General features: G+C 44.6%; 1 protein-coding gene across 5 annotated transcripts in view; it reads left to right on the top strand.

Annotated features, from left to right (window-relative positions):
• LOC124605465 (protein pigeon) overlaps nucleotides 1-20,748 on the top strand; it is a 498,287-nt gene that overhangs the window by 167,011 nt on the left and 310,528 nt on the right. For all 5 annotated transcript variants that reach the window (XM_047137163.1, XM_047137164.1, XM_047137161.1 and 2 more), the window contains exon 6: nucleotides 18,982-19,191. In XM_047137163.1, coding sequence (XP_046993119.1) covers nucleotides 18,982-19,191 — 210 coding nt within the window. The remainder of the gene's footprint in view (nucleotides 1-18,981; nucleotides 19,192-20,748) is intronic.

Raw genomic sequence — 20,748 nt, forward strand, 5'->3', positions numbered from 1 at the left:
TCTAAATAATTTGTAAATATTTTTCATGTACAGCAGTTGCTACTTGCAAGGCTGCCACTGTGTGATTTATTATCTTCTCCTTGATGTATTTCAACTGATACATAATTATTGTGTAACATTGCATGTTTAGCCTTGGTTGATAGCAGTTGGAAATTCCTCCTGTTTGAAAGCAGGGTTGTCACTTGCAAGGGATCCCATCTTAAATTTTCTTGAAGTTTACCCTTGTGTGAGTCTGGCAATACCTCCACAAATACCAGAAAATCTTCATAGATTAAAACTCATACCAGGAAGTGAAGACCCAAATGCTGAACAATGTCTGGATTTATTATCTGTAGAATAACTCATTAACAGTAATACATTAGTCTTTACAATCATTTACATTTGTGTAGAGTTATTATGCAAATTGTCTCATATCCTGTACATTAAAGAAATGTTGATTATTGATGGGAAATCAAAACCATGGAACTTCACTAGGAGAGGCTCCATGGCATGGTGCATGGCATTGCAGACACCCAGGAAATACTGGTGGTGATGCAAGTGCATAGAATGGAGACCTTGTATCACCACACAACCGCCAAAGACTACTTAAAATATAAAAATAGGAGCATCTTAAACCGGAATTGTGCTACTATATCACTGATAAACACTAACTTCATTTTTGATGAGTTACAGTTTGAACTGATCATGATTGCTCAATTATAAAAGCCATTGAGAGTACTAATGCCACCCACCATTCACCACTCATTTATTTCACAAAATGCTCTTGTACCCTTACAAAACACTATAATAATTTTAACAGAAAATGAGAATGAGTTAAGTTAAATGAAACATAAATGCAGACTTTTCCCAATGAGATGATAATTGATTACTTGTAATTGAGAATGATGATACCAGCAGATATAATCAAACAACTGACGTTACATGACAAATGGCAGTGTCCTCGATACAGTTTTAAAAATTTGAGGTCCCTCTAATCCTTGATGCAGTGGCCCATTTACCTCTGAAGATGTCTTCCATAGCCAGAAACAAAATGTCTGGGAATTGTTTTATATATTGATGACAGCCTCTCAGTCTGGAAGTTTTAACTGAAGTAAATCTCAGCCATGAAAGCCTGCCTTACGTGATCGATGACTTCAAATCCAAAGGTTCTGTGTGTGAGTCCAGACACACCTAGGATTTTGAATTAAAATTTGATTAGTAGTAATTTTATTCATTTGTTGTTCAGTTTACAAGGATTTTGGACATACCATGGTATTATAGTGTAAGAAAAAGAAGTGATCATTATATGATGGCATTTACATACATACGGGTCTAGTTTGACAAGGATTGGATAAGTAGTTGGTTGTGACTCAGAACTCCGTATTGTCCTTGAATTTGGAACTACCACGAAAAGTGGGAGAAGTAGCAGTGACCAATGCCAACCAAGCACTTGCAAATGCTCTGAACTGGTTCACAGCAAATTCTCTAGAAATAAACCTACGTAAAACAAATTACATGCAGTTCCAATCCAGTTACATAAGCCCAGAAGAGATTAAACTTGCACACGAGAGCCAACAGTTACAAAGTGTTCAGTGCACAAAGTTCCTAGGCGTTCACATAGATAACTGGCTCAACTGGGAATTCCACATACAGCAAACACTAAAAAAGCTTAGCTCAGCAACATTTGCCATCCGAATAATCTCCAAAATTGGAGACATCAACATATCAAAGTCCGCATATTTTGGCTACAAACAGTTAGGTACATTAACCACTACCTCACAATATCTTCTCTCACTCATGGCTTCCACACTTCTCAATTCCTCTGAATATGAAACAAATGAGTCATACCATCATTATAACACAAGATGGAAAGGTGATATGCACTGTGAATGGAAAAATCTCTCTCTGGTACAAAAAGGGGTAAAGTACACAAGTACAAAAATCTTTAACGCTCTCCTGAGTAATATTATCTAAAAGAATGTTGTCTAAAAGAAAATGAAACGCTATTCAAAAAAAGCTAAAGGAATTTCTACTGGAAAAATGTTTCTACTCTTTAGATGAATTCTTCAGCAGAGATAAATAATTTTAGTAGTAATTCAGATTATTTCATTTGTCATTGTATCTGTATTGTTTTTTATCACTATTGTATTTTTGTATTGTATTGTTTATTATCTTTATTATATTATTGTATTGTACCAGTTTTGAATCATTCATCTACCATGTGTAATATACCAGTATGTATTGTATTGTATGATATCTATATTGTATCTGCTTTGGCTCATTCCACATCCATGCATAATCATCAGGTATCTCAAATAAATAAATAAAAATAAGCAAAAAAGATGCAGAGGGCCATAGAAAGCACTGCACTGAAGACACAAAAATCTTCTAAAGTACTGTAATGATGCCTACAACCTTTTTAAAAGTTCCAGTATAAGAGTAAGCTAGTCACTACATGGGTACTGAGTGGTAAAGATGTAGATATAAAAAAATTGACTGTAGATCAAACTAGGTGCATACATAAGATTTAGATCATTACCTAGGGTTATTCAAGAAACTAAAGAATATGGTGAACTCATGAAGTGGAATATCAAAAATTTAAAACTTAATAAAATAAAGCATAAATTCTCTGAATTAGAGGCCAGAATTCTCGGTACAGTTTTAAAGAGTAGTTCAGTAGATTAGCAGGATATAATCAGAACAGAAATAATTAAGTCAGGGTATCTCACTTGGTTTCAGTAAATTAGCAGACACACAAAAGCCATTAATGATGCATAAAATACTCCAGCTTGTTGACCAAAGAAGAAAATATGAAAATGCTAGGAGAAAGGTAGGAAATTAGATGTACAAGTTGCTTAGGAATGAAATAAATTTGCAAACAGACTTATCATAATGGATTAGCAAGACATGTAAATGATTGGTAATGAGATGTTTGTAGGATACAGTGAAATGGTGAATAAGAAGATTAAACATAACGTCATATAACTAACATATAGAAGTGTTGAACTATGAGAAGCAGTTGAGAAACTTCTGTTCAGTGTAGAGAAAAGAACAGGTGAGTGGGCATGTGCACACCGAATACATGTACATTGGCAGAAAGCTGTTAAAAGATGTGATGGAGGAGATGCATAAGGAGTAAGTTAATATGGGGGTAACAAGAGAGCCAATTATGTGATTAGAGTTTGACTGAGTACTGACTGATTATGAGTCCAAACAAATCAATACGGGCAGGCTGTATATGCCTCAGGAGAATGGGGAAAACCCGGGAATTTTTTCATCTGGGAGAAGTCCAGGTAAAACCTGGGAAATTTTTAGAATTCTGGGAATTTACATTGTTTTAGTTTTCAGTTAAATTTTTGTAATTTTGATTGGTAAGAACCGACACTCTAACAAAAATTTTGCTTTAGTCCACTACTGCAGAATAATACTGCAGGGTAAAATATAACTGAGAGAATAACACCAAAATAAAACTGTAGTTGCAAATAAAATATGCCATTTAAAACAACAAAACACAGTGCACACACAAGTGCCTGTTGACAGCAAAATGTGCGAAGGCTTTAGTACCAGGACTATGCAATACTTTGTAACAACAAACTGCTTTTGATGTGTATGACACCACAACTGTTTACATTTCTAACAGACCGCAGGAAAATATTGCGAATGGTGGTTTGAGAAGCGTTACTTCCAATGTAAATTTCCTTTTAAGGAAGATTAATTATGTTGTGTGAGAGAATGTGTGATGAATTACTTAAATCACAAAATGTTAGTCTCTTATTCAAAACTTAACGTGGACGATAAGCCACTTAAAAAAAAATTGGGCCCAGGAGACCAGCTATTTACAACATTATTTACAATTTTACTTGCACATTTGTGTTTGATATGTCTTAAAGGCTAATACAGGCTAAAAAAAGACCAAGTCTCAATGTAAGTTTTTCATATATATTTTAGTTCTTCCACAGATCACAAATTATGCAATAACAATGACAAGAAGTATATTATCTTTAAAAATAAAATCTAAAGTGAGTTCTTGAGCAATTTAACAAGTAATTGGCTTTTCTATAGAAAAGCCCAAATGCTTGATGGAACACGTATTCAGCCAGGGATCCATGAAATGTTTGGTGCACAGCAGTGAAATTTATAATTATGCTTGTCAGAAATATTCAGCTGCTGTGTTTTAAGCTGTGCTCTTAGGACCCTGCCTAACCACACCCTCAGAAAGAAGACCAAAAATTTTTGAGGACCAGTATTATATGTGAAAGCTTAGCTTTTCTTGTAGCTATACTGTATGTGTATTAATTTAAACCATTAACTTTTCCTATTTGTGTCTTCATGCTACTTAACAATGATGTTGCTATTGGTTGATTACATCACGTGTCCTATGCTCTGGATATCTGCTGGCATTGGCTGGTGAGATCACATGACATGCCCCCCTGCGGGTTCGGGGGTTAGAATTCCTGCCTGTCGTAAGAGGCGACTCAAAGGAGTCTCACATGTTTTGGCCTTCTGTGATGGTCCCCTCTCGGGTTTGACCTCCATCTTTCTAAATTGTTCCGAAGAGCGAGCCAATTGGGGAAGGGCGCCTTACATGGTGCGCTGTATCCGTCGTGCAATTAGACCTTTGGCCAGCTTTCTCGTCGTTGCAATGGTGTCCCGCTCGTTTTCAATCTCTTGGGCGAGGATATGTCCCTGAGTGTGATTACCACGCTGCACTCTGCAGTGTTTCTCTTAACTGCGACGACGACCTTGGAGATTTTTGCACCTAAGATCCAGCACGGTAGCCAGTCCGTTGTGGTGGGGCTGCCATGTACCCTCTTGGTTGTAGCCCCCTGACAACACAGGGATCGCTCTACTGATGCCTGCGCCGTTAACTCCCCACATATGCCAAGGAGTAGATGCCTATCCTCCTGGGGTATCGGGACTCCCGGCAACGGCCATCCTGCCAGGTGGCCTTTGCTGTGGCTGGGTGGCGCCCGTGGGGAGGGCCCTTGGTCGGAGTAGGTGGCATCAGGGCGGATGACCCGCAATGAAGCGTGGTACATCATCTCTCGCTGGCGGCCAGCCGCCAGCAGTCTCTAAGCGTTCTCGGGCTCAATTTAATGCTCAGAAGTACGATCCGAAAACGTTCCCCTCCCTGGCCACGCCGTGGGAAGAGCGTAAGTCTCAGGATGGCACGAGAGCTGATGGGGAGTCTTTTCTCTCCACAAAGCCTCAGTTCTTCGTCGAGCATTTAGAGGACAAGTTTGGGGAGGTGGAGGGCTTGTCTAAAATGCGCTCTGGGTCAGTACTGATACAAACGGCATCCTCCGCCCAGTCACGCAGGTTACTTGCTTGTGACAAGTTGGGGGATGTTACCGTTACTATTACACCACATAAGAGTTTAAATATGGTCCAGGGTGTTATTTTCCATAGGGACCTCCTTTTGCAGTCTGATGACGAGCTGCGCGCCAACTTAGAACGTAGAGGTGTTCGTTTCATCCGGCGCGTTCATCGGGGTCCGAGGGACAATCAGGTTGCTACCGGTGCTTTCATCTTGGCCTTCGAGGGTGATACGTTATCGTAAAAGGTCAAGGTGATGGTTTACCGATGTGACGTCAAGCCCTATATCCCTCCCCCGATGCGGTGCTTCAAGTGCTGGAAGTTCGGCCATATGTTGTCCTGCTGCACTTTCAGCCTCACATGTCGAGATTGCGGACGCCCATCTCATCCCGATACTCCATGTGCCCCGCCTCCCGTCTGCGTCAACTGCGGGGAGCACCATTCACCTTGCTCGCCAGACTGCAGAATATTCCAGAAAGAGCGCAAAATCATGGAATATAAGACCCTGGACCGACTGACTTATACTGAGGCCAAAAGGAAATACGACCGATTACATCCAGTGAGAATGACATCTTCCTACGCCGCTGCTACAACACCTGTGCTCGCCCCATCAGTTTCGCGACTTCCGGCCGCATCGACGAGTGGTACAACTCCTCCTGCCCCCTTGCCAGTGGGGGGGCTCTACCCACCGGGTTGCTCCTGTGCCGCCTACCTCAGGAGCAACACCATCCCCTCCATCGGGGACGTCGGTCCCCGCTTCTAAGCCGGAGAAGTGTCCAACTTCTTCGGCTTCTCACGCTCGCAAGGGGTCCCTTGGGTCCCTCCCTTCCCAGGTTTCCACCAGCGGGAAGGCTGACGACCGACAGTGGCGTAAGTGCCCACAATCAGCTGGTCGAAGGCCTTCACGATCCTCCTCCGTCCCGGAGACTGAATCGGTGAAGCCCTCCCAGCCACTTAAACCCAAGGAACAGCATGAGAAATCAAAGAAGAAGAGCTCTAAGCCCAAGGAACTGGCGGTGGCAGCCACCCCACCGCAACCTTCCAGCTCTGCGTCTGAGGACGAGGTGGAGATTCTGGCGTCCGCTGAGGACCTCGATCTCACCGGTCCCTCAGACGCCATGATTAGCACTAGCGCAGGTGCTCAATCGGAGGCAACAGGTGACCCAGCGGCGTAATCTGCCTCCCCAGTCCCTTCACGCCTTTGCCATCCATCGCCAATACCATCCTCCAGTGGAACTGCAGCGGTTTCTTCCACCATCTAGCTGAGCTCCGCCAACTTATCAGCCTTCATCCTTTCCTTTGCATTGCTCTGCAGGAAACTTGGTTTCCAGCAATGCGAACCCCCGCCCTCCGTGGCTATCGGGGTTATTTTAAGAACCGGGCAATTTATGAAAGGGTGTCTAGTGGTGTCTGCATATATATCCTTAACTCTCTTCACAACGAGTTTGTACCTCTACAAACAGCTTTAGAGGCTGTCGCTGTTCGGGTGTGGACGCCACAGGCTATTACCGTCTGCAGTATTTACCTTCCACCGGATGGTGCTGTCGCGCAGCATGTCCTGGCTGCTCTAATCGCCCAACTGCCGCCACCTTTCTTGTTGCTGGGCGATTTCAATGCCCACAACCCTCTATGGGGTGGGACTGTCTCCGATGACCGCGGTAGTGCCGTGGAGCATTTGTTGGCTCAGCTCGACCTTAGCCTCTTGAACACCGGTGCTCCCACGCATTTCAGTGTGGCCCATGGCTCGTTCTCAGCCATCGATCTCTCTCTTTGCACCCCCGGACTTGTCCCATCCCTCCACTGGAGAGTGCATCCTGACCTGTGTGGTAGTGACCATTTTCCCATCTATTTGTCACTGCCCCAGTGTCATTCTTCTGGGCACCTGCCCCGCTGGACTCTCCACAGGGCTGACTGGCCGAGTTTTACTTCCACGGCAACTGTTGAGTCTCCCCCACAGGGTGACATTGACGAGGTGGTCCGTGTCTTAACCACGTCAATCATTTCGGCGGCCGAGGCTGCCATCCCCCGCTCTTCTGGACTCCCTCGGAGGAAGGCTGTACCCTGGTGGTCGCCGGAGATTGCTGAGGCTATTCGCGACTGTAGGCGGGCCCTCCAGCGTCATAGGCGGCACCCGTCTCTCGAGACCCTCATCGCCTTTAAGAGGCTCCGTGCCTTTGCCCGTCGTCTTATTACACGGCGTAAGCAGGAATGCTGGGAGCGGTATGTCTCATCCTTGGGCTCCCGTGTCTCCCCCTCGCTCGTGTGGTCCCGGATACGGCGGCTTTATGGACACCAGACCCCTATGGGTGTCCCTGGGATCTCCTTGGACGGCGCTGTCTGCACGGACGCTGCCGCCATTGCTGAACACCTTGCTGCGCACTTTGCTAAGAGCTCTGTGACTGCTACTTATCCCCCCGCCTTTCGCTCTCTCAAGGAGCGAGCAGAGCAGACGCCGTTATCATTCCGCACGAGTCGTTCTGAAAAATACAATGCTCCTTTCAGCGAGAGGGAATTCCTCGCTGCCCTCGCCGATTGCCCTGATACAGCACCAGGACCGGACTGCATCCACGCACAGATGCTGAAGCATCTCTCCAGGGACTGCCAAAGACACATCCTCACCATCTTTAACCGCATCTGGAGCGAGGGCGTGTTCCCGTCGCAATGGCGAGAGGGTCTTATTGTCCCCATCTTGAAGCCCGGTGCGGACCCACTGGCGGTGGACAGCTATCGTCCCATTACCCTCACCAACGTTTTGTGCAAATTGCTCGAACGTATGGTGGGGCGGTGTTTGTGTTGGGTCCTTCAGTCGCGCGGTCTCCTCACTCCATCCCAGGGTGGCTTCCGTCGGGGCCGGTCTGCCACGGACAATTTGGTGCGGCTGGAATCTGCTATTCGTATGGCCTTTGCCCGACGTCAGCATCTCGTTGCTGTATTTTTCGATCTGCGGAAGGCGTATGACACCACATGGAGGCATCACATCCTCGCCACGTTCTATGAGAGGGGTCTTCATGGTCGACTCCCGGCTTTTCTTCAAACCTTTTTATTGCGCCGCTCTTTCCGGGTGCAAGTCGGTGCCACCTCTAGTTCATCTTATGTGCAGGAAAATGGGGTCCCGCAGGGCTTGGTGTTGAGCGTCTCCTTATTTCTAGTGGCCATTAATGGTCTGGCTGCAGCCGTGGGGTCGTCGGTGTCTCCTTCTTTGTATGCCGACGACTTCTGCATCTCATTTAGCTCCACGACTACGGGAGTCGCCGAACGCAGGCTGCAAGTCACCATTCGCAAAGCAGCATCATGGGCTCTGACTCATGGTTTTCAGTTCTCTGCCGCCAAGACTCGAGTTATGCACTTCTGCAGGCGTCGGACGGTCCACCCTCATCCTGACCTTTACCTCGACGGCCACCTGCTTGAAGTGGTGGACACTTGCCGCTTCTTGGGACTCGTGTTTGATGCCCGGCTCACATGGGTTCCTCATATTACTCAGCTGAAGCAAAAATGCTGGCGGCACCTCAACGCCCTCCGCTGCCTTAGCCACATGTCTTGGGGTGCAGATCGCTGCACACTGCTGCGATTGTACAGAGCCCTTGTGCAGTCCCGGCTTGATTATGGGAGCCTGGCCTATGGGTCTGCATCACCCTCAGTGTTGAAGTTGTTAGACCCCATACACCACTGTGGGGTTCGGCTTGCAACTGGCGCTTTTCATACCAGCCCCGTGGATAGTCTCCTGGTGGAGGACGGGGTTCCCCCACTGCGGATTCGCCGCCATCGACTGCTCGCCGACTATGCTGTCCACGTGCATTGCTCGCCAGGACATCCCAATCATCGCCTGCTTTTCCCTGCCAAGGTCCTCCATCTGCCCGAACGGCGACCTAGGTCTGGGCTTTCAATGGCTCTCCGCGTCCAATCCCTGCTGTCGGAATTGGGGTCATTCCCTCTTCTGCCTCCCTTCCGGGTCCGTGCACCTACGCCTCCCTGGTGTTTGTCCCGGCCGTCCGTCCGTCTGGACTTGGCACAGGGACCCAAGGACTCGGTTCCACCTGTGGCCCTCCGTCGCCGTTTTCTTGCGCTCCTCACCTCATTTTCGGACTGTGAGACTGTCTACACTGATGGTTCCCTGGTTGATGGTCGCACTGCCTACGCTTTTGCTCACGCTGGCCATGTTGAGCAGCGCTCCTTGCCGGCTGGCTGCAGTATTTTTACTGCAGAGCTGGTGGCCATATTGCGCGCTCTTGAGCATATACGTTTCTGCTCAGGTAGGTCCATTGTCATCTGCAGTGACTCCCTGAGCAGCCTTCAGGCCATCGACCGCTGCTATCCCTCTTCTCCTCTGGTGTCCTCTATTCAGGAGTCTGTTTCCGCCATTGCCCCTTCTGGTCGTTCGGTGGTCTTGGTTTGGACACCAGGTCACGTTGGCATACTGGGGAACGAACGGGTTGACAGGCTGGCCAAAGGGGCGATCGACGCCCCAGCTTTGGAGATCGGCCTCACGGCTCGCGATCAGCAGCTGGTGTTGCGCCGTAAGGTGCTTGGGATGTGGTCTGCTGAGTGGGGAGGCATGACAGCGCCTAATAAACTGTGGGCTGTCAAGGAGACGACCGATGTGTGGCGCTCCTCCCTGCGGTCTTCTCGCAGGGACTCTGTTATCCTGTGTCGGCTCCGCATCGGCCATACATACCTGACGCACGGCCATCTTTTGCGTCAGGAGGATCCCCCCCCTGTGTCGGTGTGGGTCCCGGCTGAAGGTCGCCCACATTTTATTGGAGTGTCCCCGACTGCGCACCCTCCGGCAGTCTTTTAATCTCCCGGGCACCTTGCCTTTGATTTTATGTGACGATGCCTCCATGGCTGACTATGTTTTACATTTTATCCGTGCTAGTCCTTTTTATGGATCCATTTAGGGGGTCCTGCACCTTTCCGTTTCTGTGTCTTTTGTCCTCGCGTCTCTCCATATTTGTTGCTGTTTTGGTGTGTCGTCGGATGGTTGACTCTTTCCCTTTTTTTTGTTCTTGTGGTCAGTCAACCAGTCTCCGGCCATCTTCTTTTCTTCTGTTTCTTTCTGTCTGGTGTTCGTCTGTACTCTTCTTTTCTGTAGTGTTCGTTGCCTAATTTGTGTTCTTTAGCGCCTGGGGGAGGGGGGGGGGGAGGGGGGAGGGGGGAGGGAGTCTCCTTCCCCTTGGGGTTTTATCTGCTCTGCGACTTTGTCTCGCCTGTTTTTGGAATGGGGGACTGATGACCTTAGCTGTTTAGTCCCCCTTAAACATCCCAACAACCACCATCACATGACATGAGCTAAGATTTGCTGATGAATGTGCACCACAATCTTGATTTCAGTGCTTTGCACAGAGCATAACTTAATCATAGCTAACACCTGGTTCAAGAATCATGAAAGAAGGTTGTATACATGGAAGAATCCTGGAGATACTAGAAGGTATCAGATAGATTATATAATGGTAAGACAGAGATTTAGGAACCAGGTTTTAAATTGTAAGACATTTCCAGGGGCAGATGTGGACTCTGACCACAATCTATTGGTTATAAACTGTAGATTAAAACTGAAGAAACTTCAAAAAGGTGGGAATTTAAGGAGCTGGGACCTGGATAAACTGAAAGAACCACAGGTTGTACAGAGTTTCAGGGAGAGCATAAGGGAACAATTGACAGGAATGGTGGAAATAAGTACAGTAGAAGAAGAATGGGTAGCTCTGAGGAATGAAGTAGTGAAGGCAGCAGAGGATCAAGTAGGTTAAAAGACGAGGGCTAGTAGAAATCCTTGGGTAACAGAAGAAATATTGAACTTAATTGACAAAAGGAGAAAATGCAAAAATGCAGTAAATGAAGTAGGCAAAAAGGAATACAGACGTCTCAAAAATGAGATTGACAGGAAGTGCAAAATGACTAAGCAAGGATGGCTAGAGGACAAATGTAAGGATGTAGAGGCTTATCTCACTAGGGGTAAGATAGATACTGCCTACAAGAAAATTAAAGAGACCTTTGGACAAAAGCGAACAACTTGTATGAATATCAAGAGCTCAGATGGAAACCCAGTTCTAAGCAAAGAAGTGAAAGCAGGAAGGTGAAAGGAGTATATAGAGGGCCTATACAAGGGCGATGTACTTGAGGATGAAGATGAAATGGGAGACACGGTATTGCGTGAAGAGTTTGACAGAGCACTGAAAGACCTGAGTCGAAACAAGGCCTCGGGGATAGACAACATTCCATTAGAACTACTGATGGCCTTGGGAGAGCCAGTCCTGACAAAACTCTACCATCTGGTGAGCAAAATGTATGAGACAGGCGAAATACCCTCAGACTTCAAGAGGAATATAATAATTCCAATCCCAAAGAAAGCAGGTGTTGACAGATGTGAAAATTACCGAACTATCTGTTTTATAAGTCACAGCTGCAAGACACTAATGCAAATTCTATTACACACAAATGGAAAAACTGGTAGAAGCCGACCTCGGGGAACATCAGTTTGGATTCTGTAGAAATGTTGGAACACGTGAGGCAATACTGACCCTACGACTTATCTTAGAAGCTAGATTAAGGAAGGGCAAACCTACATGTCTAGCATTTGTAGACTTAGAGAAAGCTTTTGACAATGTTGACTGGAATAATCTCTTTCAAATTCTGAAGGTGGCAGGGGTAAAATACAGGGAGCGAAAGGCTATTTACAATTTGTACAGAAACCAGATGGCAGTTATAAGAGTCGAGGGGCATGAAAGGGAAGCAGTGGTTGGGAAGGGAGTGAGACAGGGTTGTAGCCTCTCCCCTATGTTATTCAATCTGTATATTGAGCAAGCAGTAAAGGAAACAAAAGAAAAATTTGGAGTAGGTATTAAAATCCATGGAGAAGAAATAAAAACTTTTAGGTTCACCGATGACATTGTAATTCTGTCAGACACAGCAAAGGACTTGGAAGAGCAGTTGAATGGAATGGACAGTGTCTAGAAAGGAGGATATAAGATGAACATCAACAAAAGCAAAACAAGGATAATGGAATGTAGTGTAATTAAGTCGGGTGATGCTGAGGGAATTAGATTAGGAAATGAGGCACTTAAAGTAGTAAAGGAGTTTTGCTGTTTGGGGAGCAAAATAAATGATGATGGTTGAAGTTGAGAGGATATAAAATGTAGACTGGCAATGGCAAGGAAAGCGTTTCTGAAGAAGAGGAATTTAACATCGAGTATAGATTTAAGTGTCAGGAAGTCGTTTCTGAAAGTATTTGTATATAGTGTAGCCATGTATGGAAGTGAAACGTGGACGATAAATAGTTTGGACAAGAAGAGAATAGAAGCTTTCGAAATGTGGTGCTACAGAAGAATGCTGAAGATTAGATGGGTAGATCACATAACTAATGATGAAGTATTGAGTAGAATTGGGGAGAAGAGGAGTTTGTGGCACAACTTGACAAAAAGAAGGGACCGGTTAGTAGGACATATTCTGAGGCATCAAGGGATCACAATTTAGCATTGGAGGGCAGCGTGGAGGGTAAAAATCGTAGAGGGAGACCAAGAGATGAATACACTAAGCAGATTCAGAAGGTTGTGGGTTGCAGTAAGTACTGGGAGATGAAGAAACTTGCACAAGGTAAGGTAGCATGGAGAGCTGCATCAAACCAGTCTCAGGACTGAAGACCACAACAACCTGTTTATACCTTTGTGATACAAAAATACACAGTGTAAATGTTGTCATGCATCAAAGATCTTTTCAAAAAGCATTGCTTTTTTGGTGGATTTTATTTCCTAAAGTGCCAGGATGTTCCATGTCAATATACACTCCTGGAAATTGAAATAAGAACACCGTGAATCCATTGTCCCAGGAAGGGGAAACTTTATTGACACATTCCTGGGGTCAGATACATCACATGATCACACTGACAGAACCACAGGCACATAGACACAGGCAACAGAGCATGCACAATGTCGGCACTAGTACAGTGTATATCCACCTTTCGCAGCAATGCAGACTGCTATTCTCCCATGGAGACGATCGTAGAGATGATGGATGTAGTCCTGTGGAACGGCTTGCCATGCCATTTCCACCTGGCGCCTCAGTTGGACCAGCGTTCGTGCTGGACGTGCAGACCGCGTGAGACGACGCTTCATCCAGTCCCAAACATGCTCAATGGGGGACAGATCCGGAGATCTTGCTGGCCAGGGTAGTTGACTTACACCTTCTAGAGCACGTTGGGTGGCACGGGATACATGCGCACGTGCATTGTCCTGTTGGAACAGCAAGTTCCCTGGGCGGTCTAGGAATGGTAGAACGATGGGTTCGATGACGGTTTGGATGTACCGTGCACTATTCAGTGTCCCCTCGACGATCACCAGTGGTGTACGGCCAGTGTAGGAGATCGCTCCCCACACCATGATGCCGGGTGTTGGCCCTGTGTGCCTCGGTCGTATGCAGTCCTGATTGTGGCGCTCACCTGCACGGCGCCAAACACGCATACGACCATCATTGGCACCAAGGCAGAAGCGACTCTCATCGCTGAAGACGACACGTCTCCATTCGTCCCTCCATTCACGCCGGTCGCGACACCACTGGAGGCGGGCTGCACGATGTTGGGGCGTGAGCGGAAGACGGCCTAACGGTGTGCGGGACCGTAGCCCAGCTTCATGGAGACGGTTGCGAATGGTCCTCCCCGATACCCCAGGAGCAACAGTGTCCCTAATTTGCTGGGAAGTGGCGGTGCGGTCCCCTACGGCACTGCGTAGGATCCTACGGTCTTGGCGTGCATCCGTGCATCGCTGCGGTCCGGTCCCAGGTCGACGGGCACGTGTACCTTCCGCCGACCACTGGCGACAACATCGATGTACTGTGGAGACCTCACGCCCCACGTGTTGAGCAATTCGGCGGTACGTCCACCCGGCCTCCCGCATGCCCACTATACACCCTCGCTCAAAGTCCGTCAACTGCACATACGGTTCACGTCCACGCTGTCGCGGCATGCTACCAGTGTTAAAGACTGCGATGGAGCTCCGTATGGCACGGCAAACTGGCTGACACTGACGGTGGCGGTGCACAAATGCTACGCAGCTAGCGCCATTCGACGGCCAACACCGCGGTTCCTGGTGTGTCCGCTGTGCCGTGCGTGTGATCATTGGTTGTACAGCCCTCTCGCAGTGTCCGGAGCAAGTATGGTGGGTCTGACACACCGGTGTCAATGTGTTCTTTTTTCCATTTCCAGGAGTGTATATAACCTTCACCATGCAAAGAATTGCTGTTTTACAGCTCGGAGGGAAAGTATATTGTCACTTGACAAGGAGAACTATGTGCTTTCACCAAGGTGTAATCTATGTTCATGTGGAAAAAAGAGTAGTTTTAACAGGGAAATCCAGGAAAAATTCAGTTTTTTGTTCTCCCCCCCCCCCCCCCCCCCATGCTTCCCCTCAATCCACGTATATACCCTGAAAGGCATCAATGAAATATATTTTGCTACAACCAAAATCTGCAGGATAAATAGAAACTAGGAGGGTGTTTCAGCTGGCATAAAAAAATTCTAGTATTGATTAATTACCATTAGAGTTCCTGAAAAGCACTATCTTTTTATTAACAAAGATAAATGTGAAAATTATTGAATGATCAACCAATCTGATGGTGCTTGTAAACTGTAAGAATAATATACAGAAGAACATAAAGAAAAATTTGAAGAGGTCATGGATGAAGATTAATTGTTTCAGAAAAACAAAATGTGTCTGTGAAGTAATTCAGGCTTGGTGCTCATCAAGGAAAGAAAAGATAAAGTCAATAAGGAATCATTCCTAATGTTTTTAGACCAAAAGAAAGCTTTCAGCGATGTAAGGTGGAACAACATATGATCAGTTATAAAATGAGAGGTAGATTATAAAAAAGTGATAGTCTATAAATATGAAAATGTGTAATGAAAGATGGATATCAAGAAACACAAATTTTTGTTAAGGATGGTAAGAAACAGGATTTTTATATATTATCATTGTTATTTAACTTGTACATTGAAACGCAGTGAGAGATGGGAAATAAAATCTCAGAAAAGCGGTAAAAATACAGGAGCAACAGACAGATATGCTAAGGTTTGCAAATGATGTAGCCCTTCTGACAAGAGCTCCTGTATGATAGTCGGGAGGGGGGGGGGGGGGGGGGAGGTAGACTGATGGGAATGGAGTCTTTTTAATATAAGTTGCCCAGTGTGTGACATCAGCTGAAAAGACTGGCAACTTGGTGGCCGATCTTGCTCATGTGGGAATTCCCAGCTGTTAGTGCCATACAATGAATCATTTCATTTCATTTTGGAAGACAAATGGTGAGTTGTAGATAGCTGTTAAAAAGTTCCAGTTCAGATCCTGTTGTCCTTTTACTAAAATACTAGGCCACAGTAAGCATACTTTTTAAAAAAGAATACACATTATCGGAAGAAAAACACTTGATTACACTATATATTTTTTTCTTTCCCTGACAGCTTGGGGAGTGCCCTTGCCATCTGGGCAAAAGAAGTCACTTACAAGACCTGCTGAAAGGATTGATCTGTATATTCATGTAGAATAAGAGCTAAGAATAAAAAAGCTAAGAAAAAGATGGTGCTGAGTAGTGGGAAGGTAAACTGTCATTTGCTTAATTTTGAAATTGATCATAACACACTAGCCCAACAAGTGAAAGAACTCTCCTACCTAGGCAGTAAGATTAAACAGTGTGGCTGAAGCAACGAAGATATCAGGAATAGACTGGTGTAGTGGAAAAACCTTTCTTTCGTAAAAGAACACTAGTGATAGCAAATGTTGATGTGGAATGGGCTAAATAATTTTTCAATGTGCGTATCTGAAGCACAGAATTGAATTTAGCTTAAATATTGTTCTTGGGAAACTCAGAGTAGAAGGAACTGGAAATGGGCTGCTATTGAAAAATCTTGAAAATTAAGTGGACAGATGAACCAAATGAAGAGCTACTAAGATGCAATAGGCTAAAAATGAGTCTGTGGGAAACCCTTACCAAAAGAAGGGCCAGTTATTGGAAATAAACTTGGTGCTGGAAGGATCAGTGGAGAGTAACAAATTATTGAGGTAGACAAAGACTAGGATATACGATATAAATTACAGGGCATGTCGCGCATAACCCTCACATACAGAAGAAGACAGTTATAACAATAAAGAATGCCAAGTCATGGAGGACAGCATCAGAGCTGTCATTTATTTTGTTTCTACAGACAGGATAATTAAAAGGAACAAGTAATAAATGTAACTGAGAGAAAAATGTAGTGAAACTACAGGTGCATGTAACGTTGAAGAACAACTTGTGAGATCACAGGAATGTAAATTATACTCAAAATATCTAAGTACAGAGATAGATGAATTGGTTAGTGAAGTAACATCTCTGTATGCTTTGTTAGTGAGGCAGTTGACAAATTCGTCAATCTTTTTAACTTGTTGTTGTTGTTGTTGTCTTCAGTCCTGAGACTGGTTTGATGCAGCTCTCCATGCTGCTCAATCCTGTGCAAGCTTCTTCATCTTCCAGTGCTTACTGCAACCTACATCCTTCTGAATCTGCTTAGTGTATTCATCTCTTGGTCTCCCTCTATGATTTTTACCCTCCACGCTGCCCTCCAATGCTAAACTTGTGATCCCTTGATGCCTCAGAACATGTCCTACTAACTGATCCCTTCTTCTTGTCAAGTTGTGCCACAAACTCCTCTTCTCCCCAATTCTGTTCAATATCTCCTCATTAGTTATGTGATCTACCCATCTAATCTTCAGCATTCTTCTGTAGCACCACATTTCAAAAGCTTCTATTCTCTTCTCGTACACACTATTTATCGCCCATGTTTCACTTCCATACATGGCTACACTCCATACAAATACTTTCAGAAACGACTTCCTGACACTTAAATCTATACACGATATTAACAAATTTCTCTTCTTCAGAAACGCTTTCCTTGCCATTGCCAGTCTACATTTCATATCCTCCCCAAATAGCAAAACTCCTTTACTAATTTAAGTGTCTCATTTCCTAATCTAATTCCCTCAGTATCACCCGACTTAATTCGACTACATTCCATTATCCTCGTTTTGCTTTTGTTGATGTTCATCTTATACCCTCCTTTCATGACACTGTCCATTCCGTTCAACTGCTCTTCCAAGTCCTTTGCTGTCTCTGACAGAATTACAATGTCATCGGCGAATCTCAAACTTTTTATTTCTTCTCCATGGATTTTAATACCTACTCCGAACTTTTCTTTTGTGTCCTTTACTGCTTGCTCAACATACAGATAAAATACCATCGGGGAGAGGCTACAATCCTGTCTCACTCCCTTCCCAACCACTGCTTCCCTTTCATGTCCCTCGACTCTTATAACTGCCATCTGCTTTCTGTACCAATTGTAAATAGCCTTTCGATCCCTGTATTTTACCCCCGCCATCTTCAGAATTTGAAAGAGTGTATTCCAGTGAATATTGTCAAAAGCTTTCCCTAAGTCTACAAATGCTAGAAACGTAGGTTTGCCTATTTGATTTTGTATTTATAACCCTGTATTCACCTGACCAAAAGTCTTGTCCCTCCTGCCACCGAACTTCACTAATTCCCACTATATTTAACTTTAACCTATCCATTTCCCTTTTTAAATTTTCTGACCTACCTGCCCAATTAAGGGATCTGACATTCCATGCTCCGATCCGTAGAACGGCATTTTTCTTTCTTCTGATAACGACGTCTTCTTGAGTAGTCCCCACCCGGAGATCCGAATGGGGGACTATTTTACGCAAGAGGACACCATCATCATTGATTCATACAGTAAAGCTGCATGCCCTCGGAAAAAATTACGGCTGTAGTTTCCCTTTGCTTTCAGCCGTTCGCAGTACCAGCACAGCAATGCCGTTTTGGTTAGTGTTACAAGGCCAGATCAGTCAATCATCCCGACTGTTGCCCCTGCAACTACTGAAAAAGCTGCTGCCCCTATTCAGGAACCACATGTTTGTCTGGCCTCTCAACAGATACCCCTCCGTAGTGGTTGCACCTACGGTACGGCCATCTGTATCGCTGAGGCACGCAAGCCTCCCCACCAACGGCAAGGTCCGTGGTTCATGGGGTTCTTTTTAACTACAGCCTCCTATTTATCACTTGCACCTGTGCCAGCAGCCATAAAGAGGGCTCAAGTGTTGGTATCTGATTACAGATCACAATACTTGCCATCAGCCCCTCAACACTATAAAGCTAGTGCATAAATCAGCCACCACCATGTGCCACTGTTGTATGTGGTATTTCTGACTTGCTTTCATGAAGCCTTGAGGTAAAAGTACTGAACTGCTGAAACGAAAAAATACTTTCTCTAAAGCAGTATTTGACACACCTGATGGATCTGTTGTGTTACCCATCCTCGCAAGTGTCACATTATGTAGAGACGGTGTTAACAGCAATATGAGAGAAAAAGTATGCAGAGAGAGAGAGAGAGAGAGAGAGAGAGAGAGTCAGAGAGAGAGAGAGAGAGAGAGAGAGAGAGGGGGGGGGGGGGGGGGGGGGGGGGGGGGGGGGGGGGGGGGGGGAGATGCACTAGCTCCCTTACTGACTAAATTAAAATAATTTGTTTGTATGTTATATAACTAATATCTAGAAGTGCATATTTATATATAATTTCGTTGAAAAACTTCACTATTAAATATTGTAGTCCTCCTTCATGTTTCGACTTCTTTTACATGCTGTTATGATTGTATTTTTTCACAGACATTAAATGGAGATCCACCTTATGAGTCTATAGTAAAAACATTCTGTTGGGCTCAGTGGGACTGTGTACACCAGTCACTTTATTACATTCACTACCGAAAACCACAAATCAGTGTTGAAGGGGAAGAAAAAGAAGAAAATCAAGAGGAAGAGATGTCGCCCACTCTGTCATGCTTGCAATTCCATGATGAAATGCCACATGAGACGGTGGTAAGTGTTTCAGTAAAAGTAGAAGTATGGATAAGAGGAATTACTGAAACGTGGCTGTCAGTACTTTTGTGCTCACTGCCTTACAGTAATGTACCAAGCTCAAAACAATTTTTTAAAATTTAATAATGAATTAGTTTTCAGTGCCTGCTCACAGACTACTGAAAGATTGTTCCGCACACCATTGTTTTAGTAAGGAGAGAGAGTTATCAATAGTTTCACGCTGTTAATGCTAATTCTTGCCCTTTTCCCTCACCATTTCCTATTCTTTCCTTTTGCACTTTCTGTTGCCTTTCCTGATCTAATTGAAAGGTTATTGACTTGTTAATTTTGTACAATGTCTTCATTGCATTTCATTTGGTGAATGAAGAGGCTGGCAAAATTTTGTATAAACAAGCTGATATTACCTATATTTAAATTACTATTGATGAAGAAATTGAAGAAATGTATGATGAGATAAAAGAAATTATTCAGGTAGTGAAGGGATATGAAAATTTAATAGTCATGGGTGACTGGAATTCGAGAGTAGGAAAAGGGACAGAAGGAAACATAGTAGGTGAATATGGATTGGGGCTACGAAATGAAAGAGGAAGCTGCCTGGTAGAGTTTTGCACAGAGCATAACTTAATCATAGCTAACACTTGGTTCAAGAATCATGAAAGAAGGTTGTATACATGAAAGAATCCTGGAGATACTAGAAGGTATCAGACAGATTATATAATGGTAAGACAGAGATTTAGGAACCAGGTTTTAAATTGTAAGACATTTCCAGGGGTAGATGTGGACTCTGACCACAATCTATTGGTTATGAACTGTAGATTAAAACTGAAGAAATTGCAAAAAGGTGGGAATTTAAGGAGATGGGACCTGGATGAACTGAAAGAACCACAGGTTGTACAGAGTTTCAGGGAGAGCATACGGGAACAATTGACAGGAATGGTGGAAATAAGTACAGTAGAAGAAGAATGGGTAGCTCTGAGGAATGAAGTAGTGAAGGCAGCAGAGGATCAAGTAGGTAAAGAGACGAGGGCTAGTAGAAATCCTTGGGTAACAGAAGAAATATTGAACTTAATTGATGAACGGATAAAATATAAAAATGCAGTAAATGAAGCAGGCAAAAAGGAATACAGACGTCTCAAAAATGAGATTGACAGGAAGTGTAAAATGGCTAAGCAGGGATGGCTAGAGGACAAATGTAAGGATGTAGAGGCTTATCTCACTAGGGGTAAGATAGATACTGCCTACAGGAAAATTAAAGAGACCTTTGGAGAAGAGAGAACCACTTGTATGAATATCAAGAGCTCAGATGGAAACCCAGTTCTAAGCAAAGAAGGGAAAGCAGAGAGGTGGAAGGAGTATAATAGAGGGTCTATACAAGGGCGATGTACTTGAGGACAATATTATGGAAATGGAAGAGGACGTAGATGAAGATGAAATGGGAGATACAATATTGCGTGAAGAGTTTGACAGAGCACTGAAAGACCTGAGTCGAAACAAGGCCCTGGGAGTAGACAACATTCCATTAGAACTACTGATCTCTTTGGGAGAGCCAGTCTTGAC

The sequence above is a fragment of the Schistocerca americana genome, chromosome 3 (assembly GCF_021461395.2).
Source record: "Schistocerca americana isolate TAMUIC-IGC-003095 chromosome 3, iqSchAmer2.1, whole genome shotgun sequence".
Taxonomy (NCBI): Eukaryota; Metazoa; Arthropoda; class Insecta; order Orthoptera; family Acrididae; genus Schistocerca; species Schistocerca americana.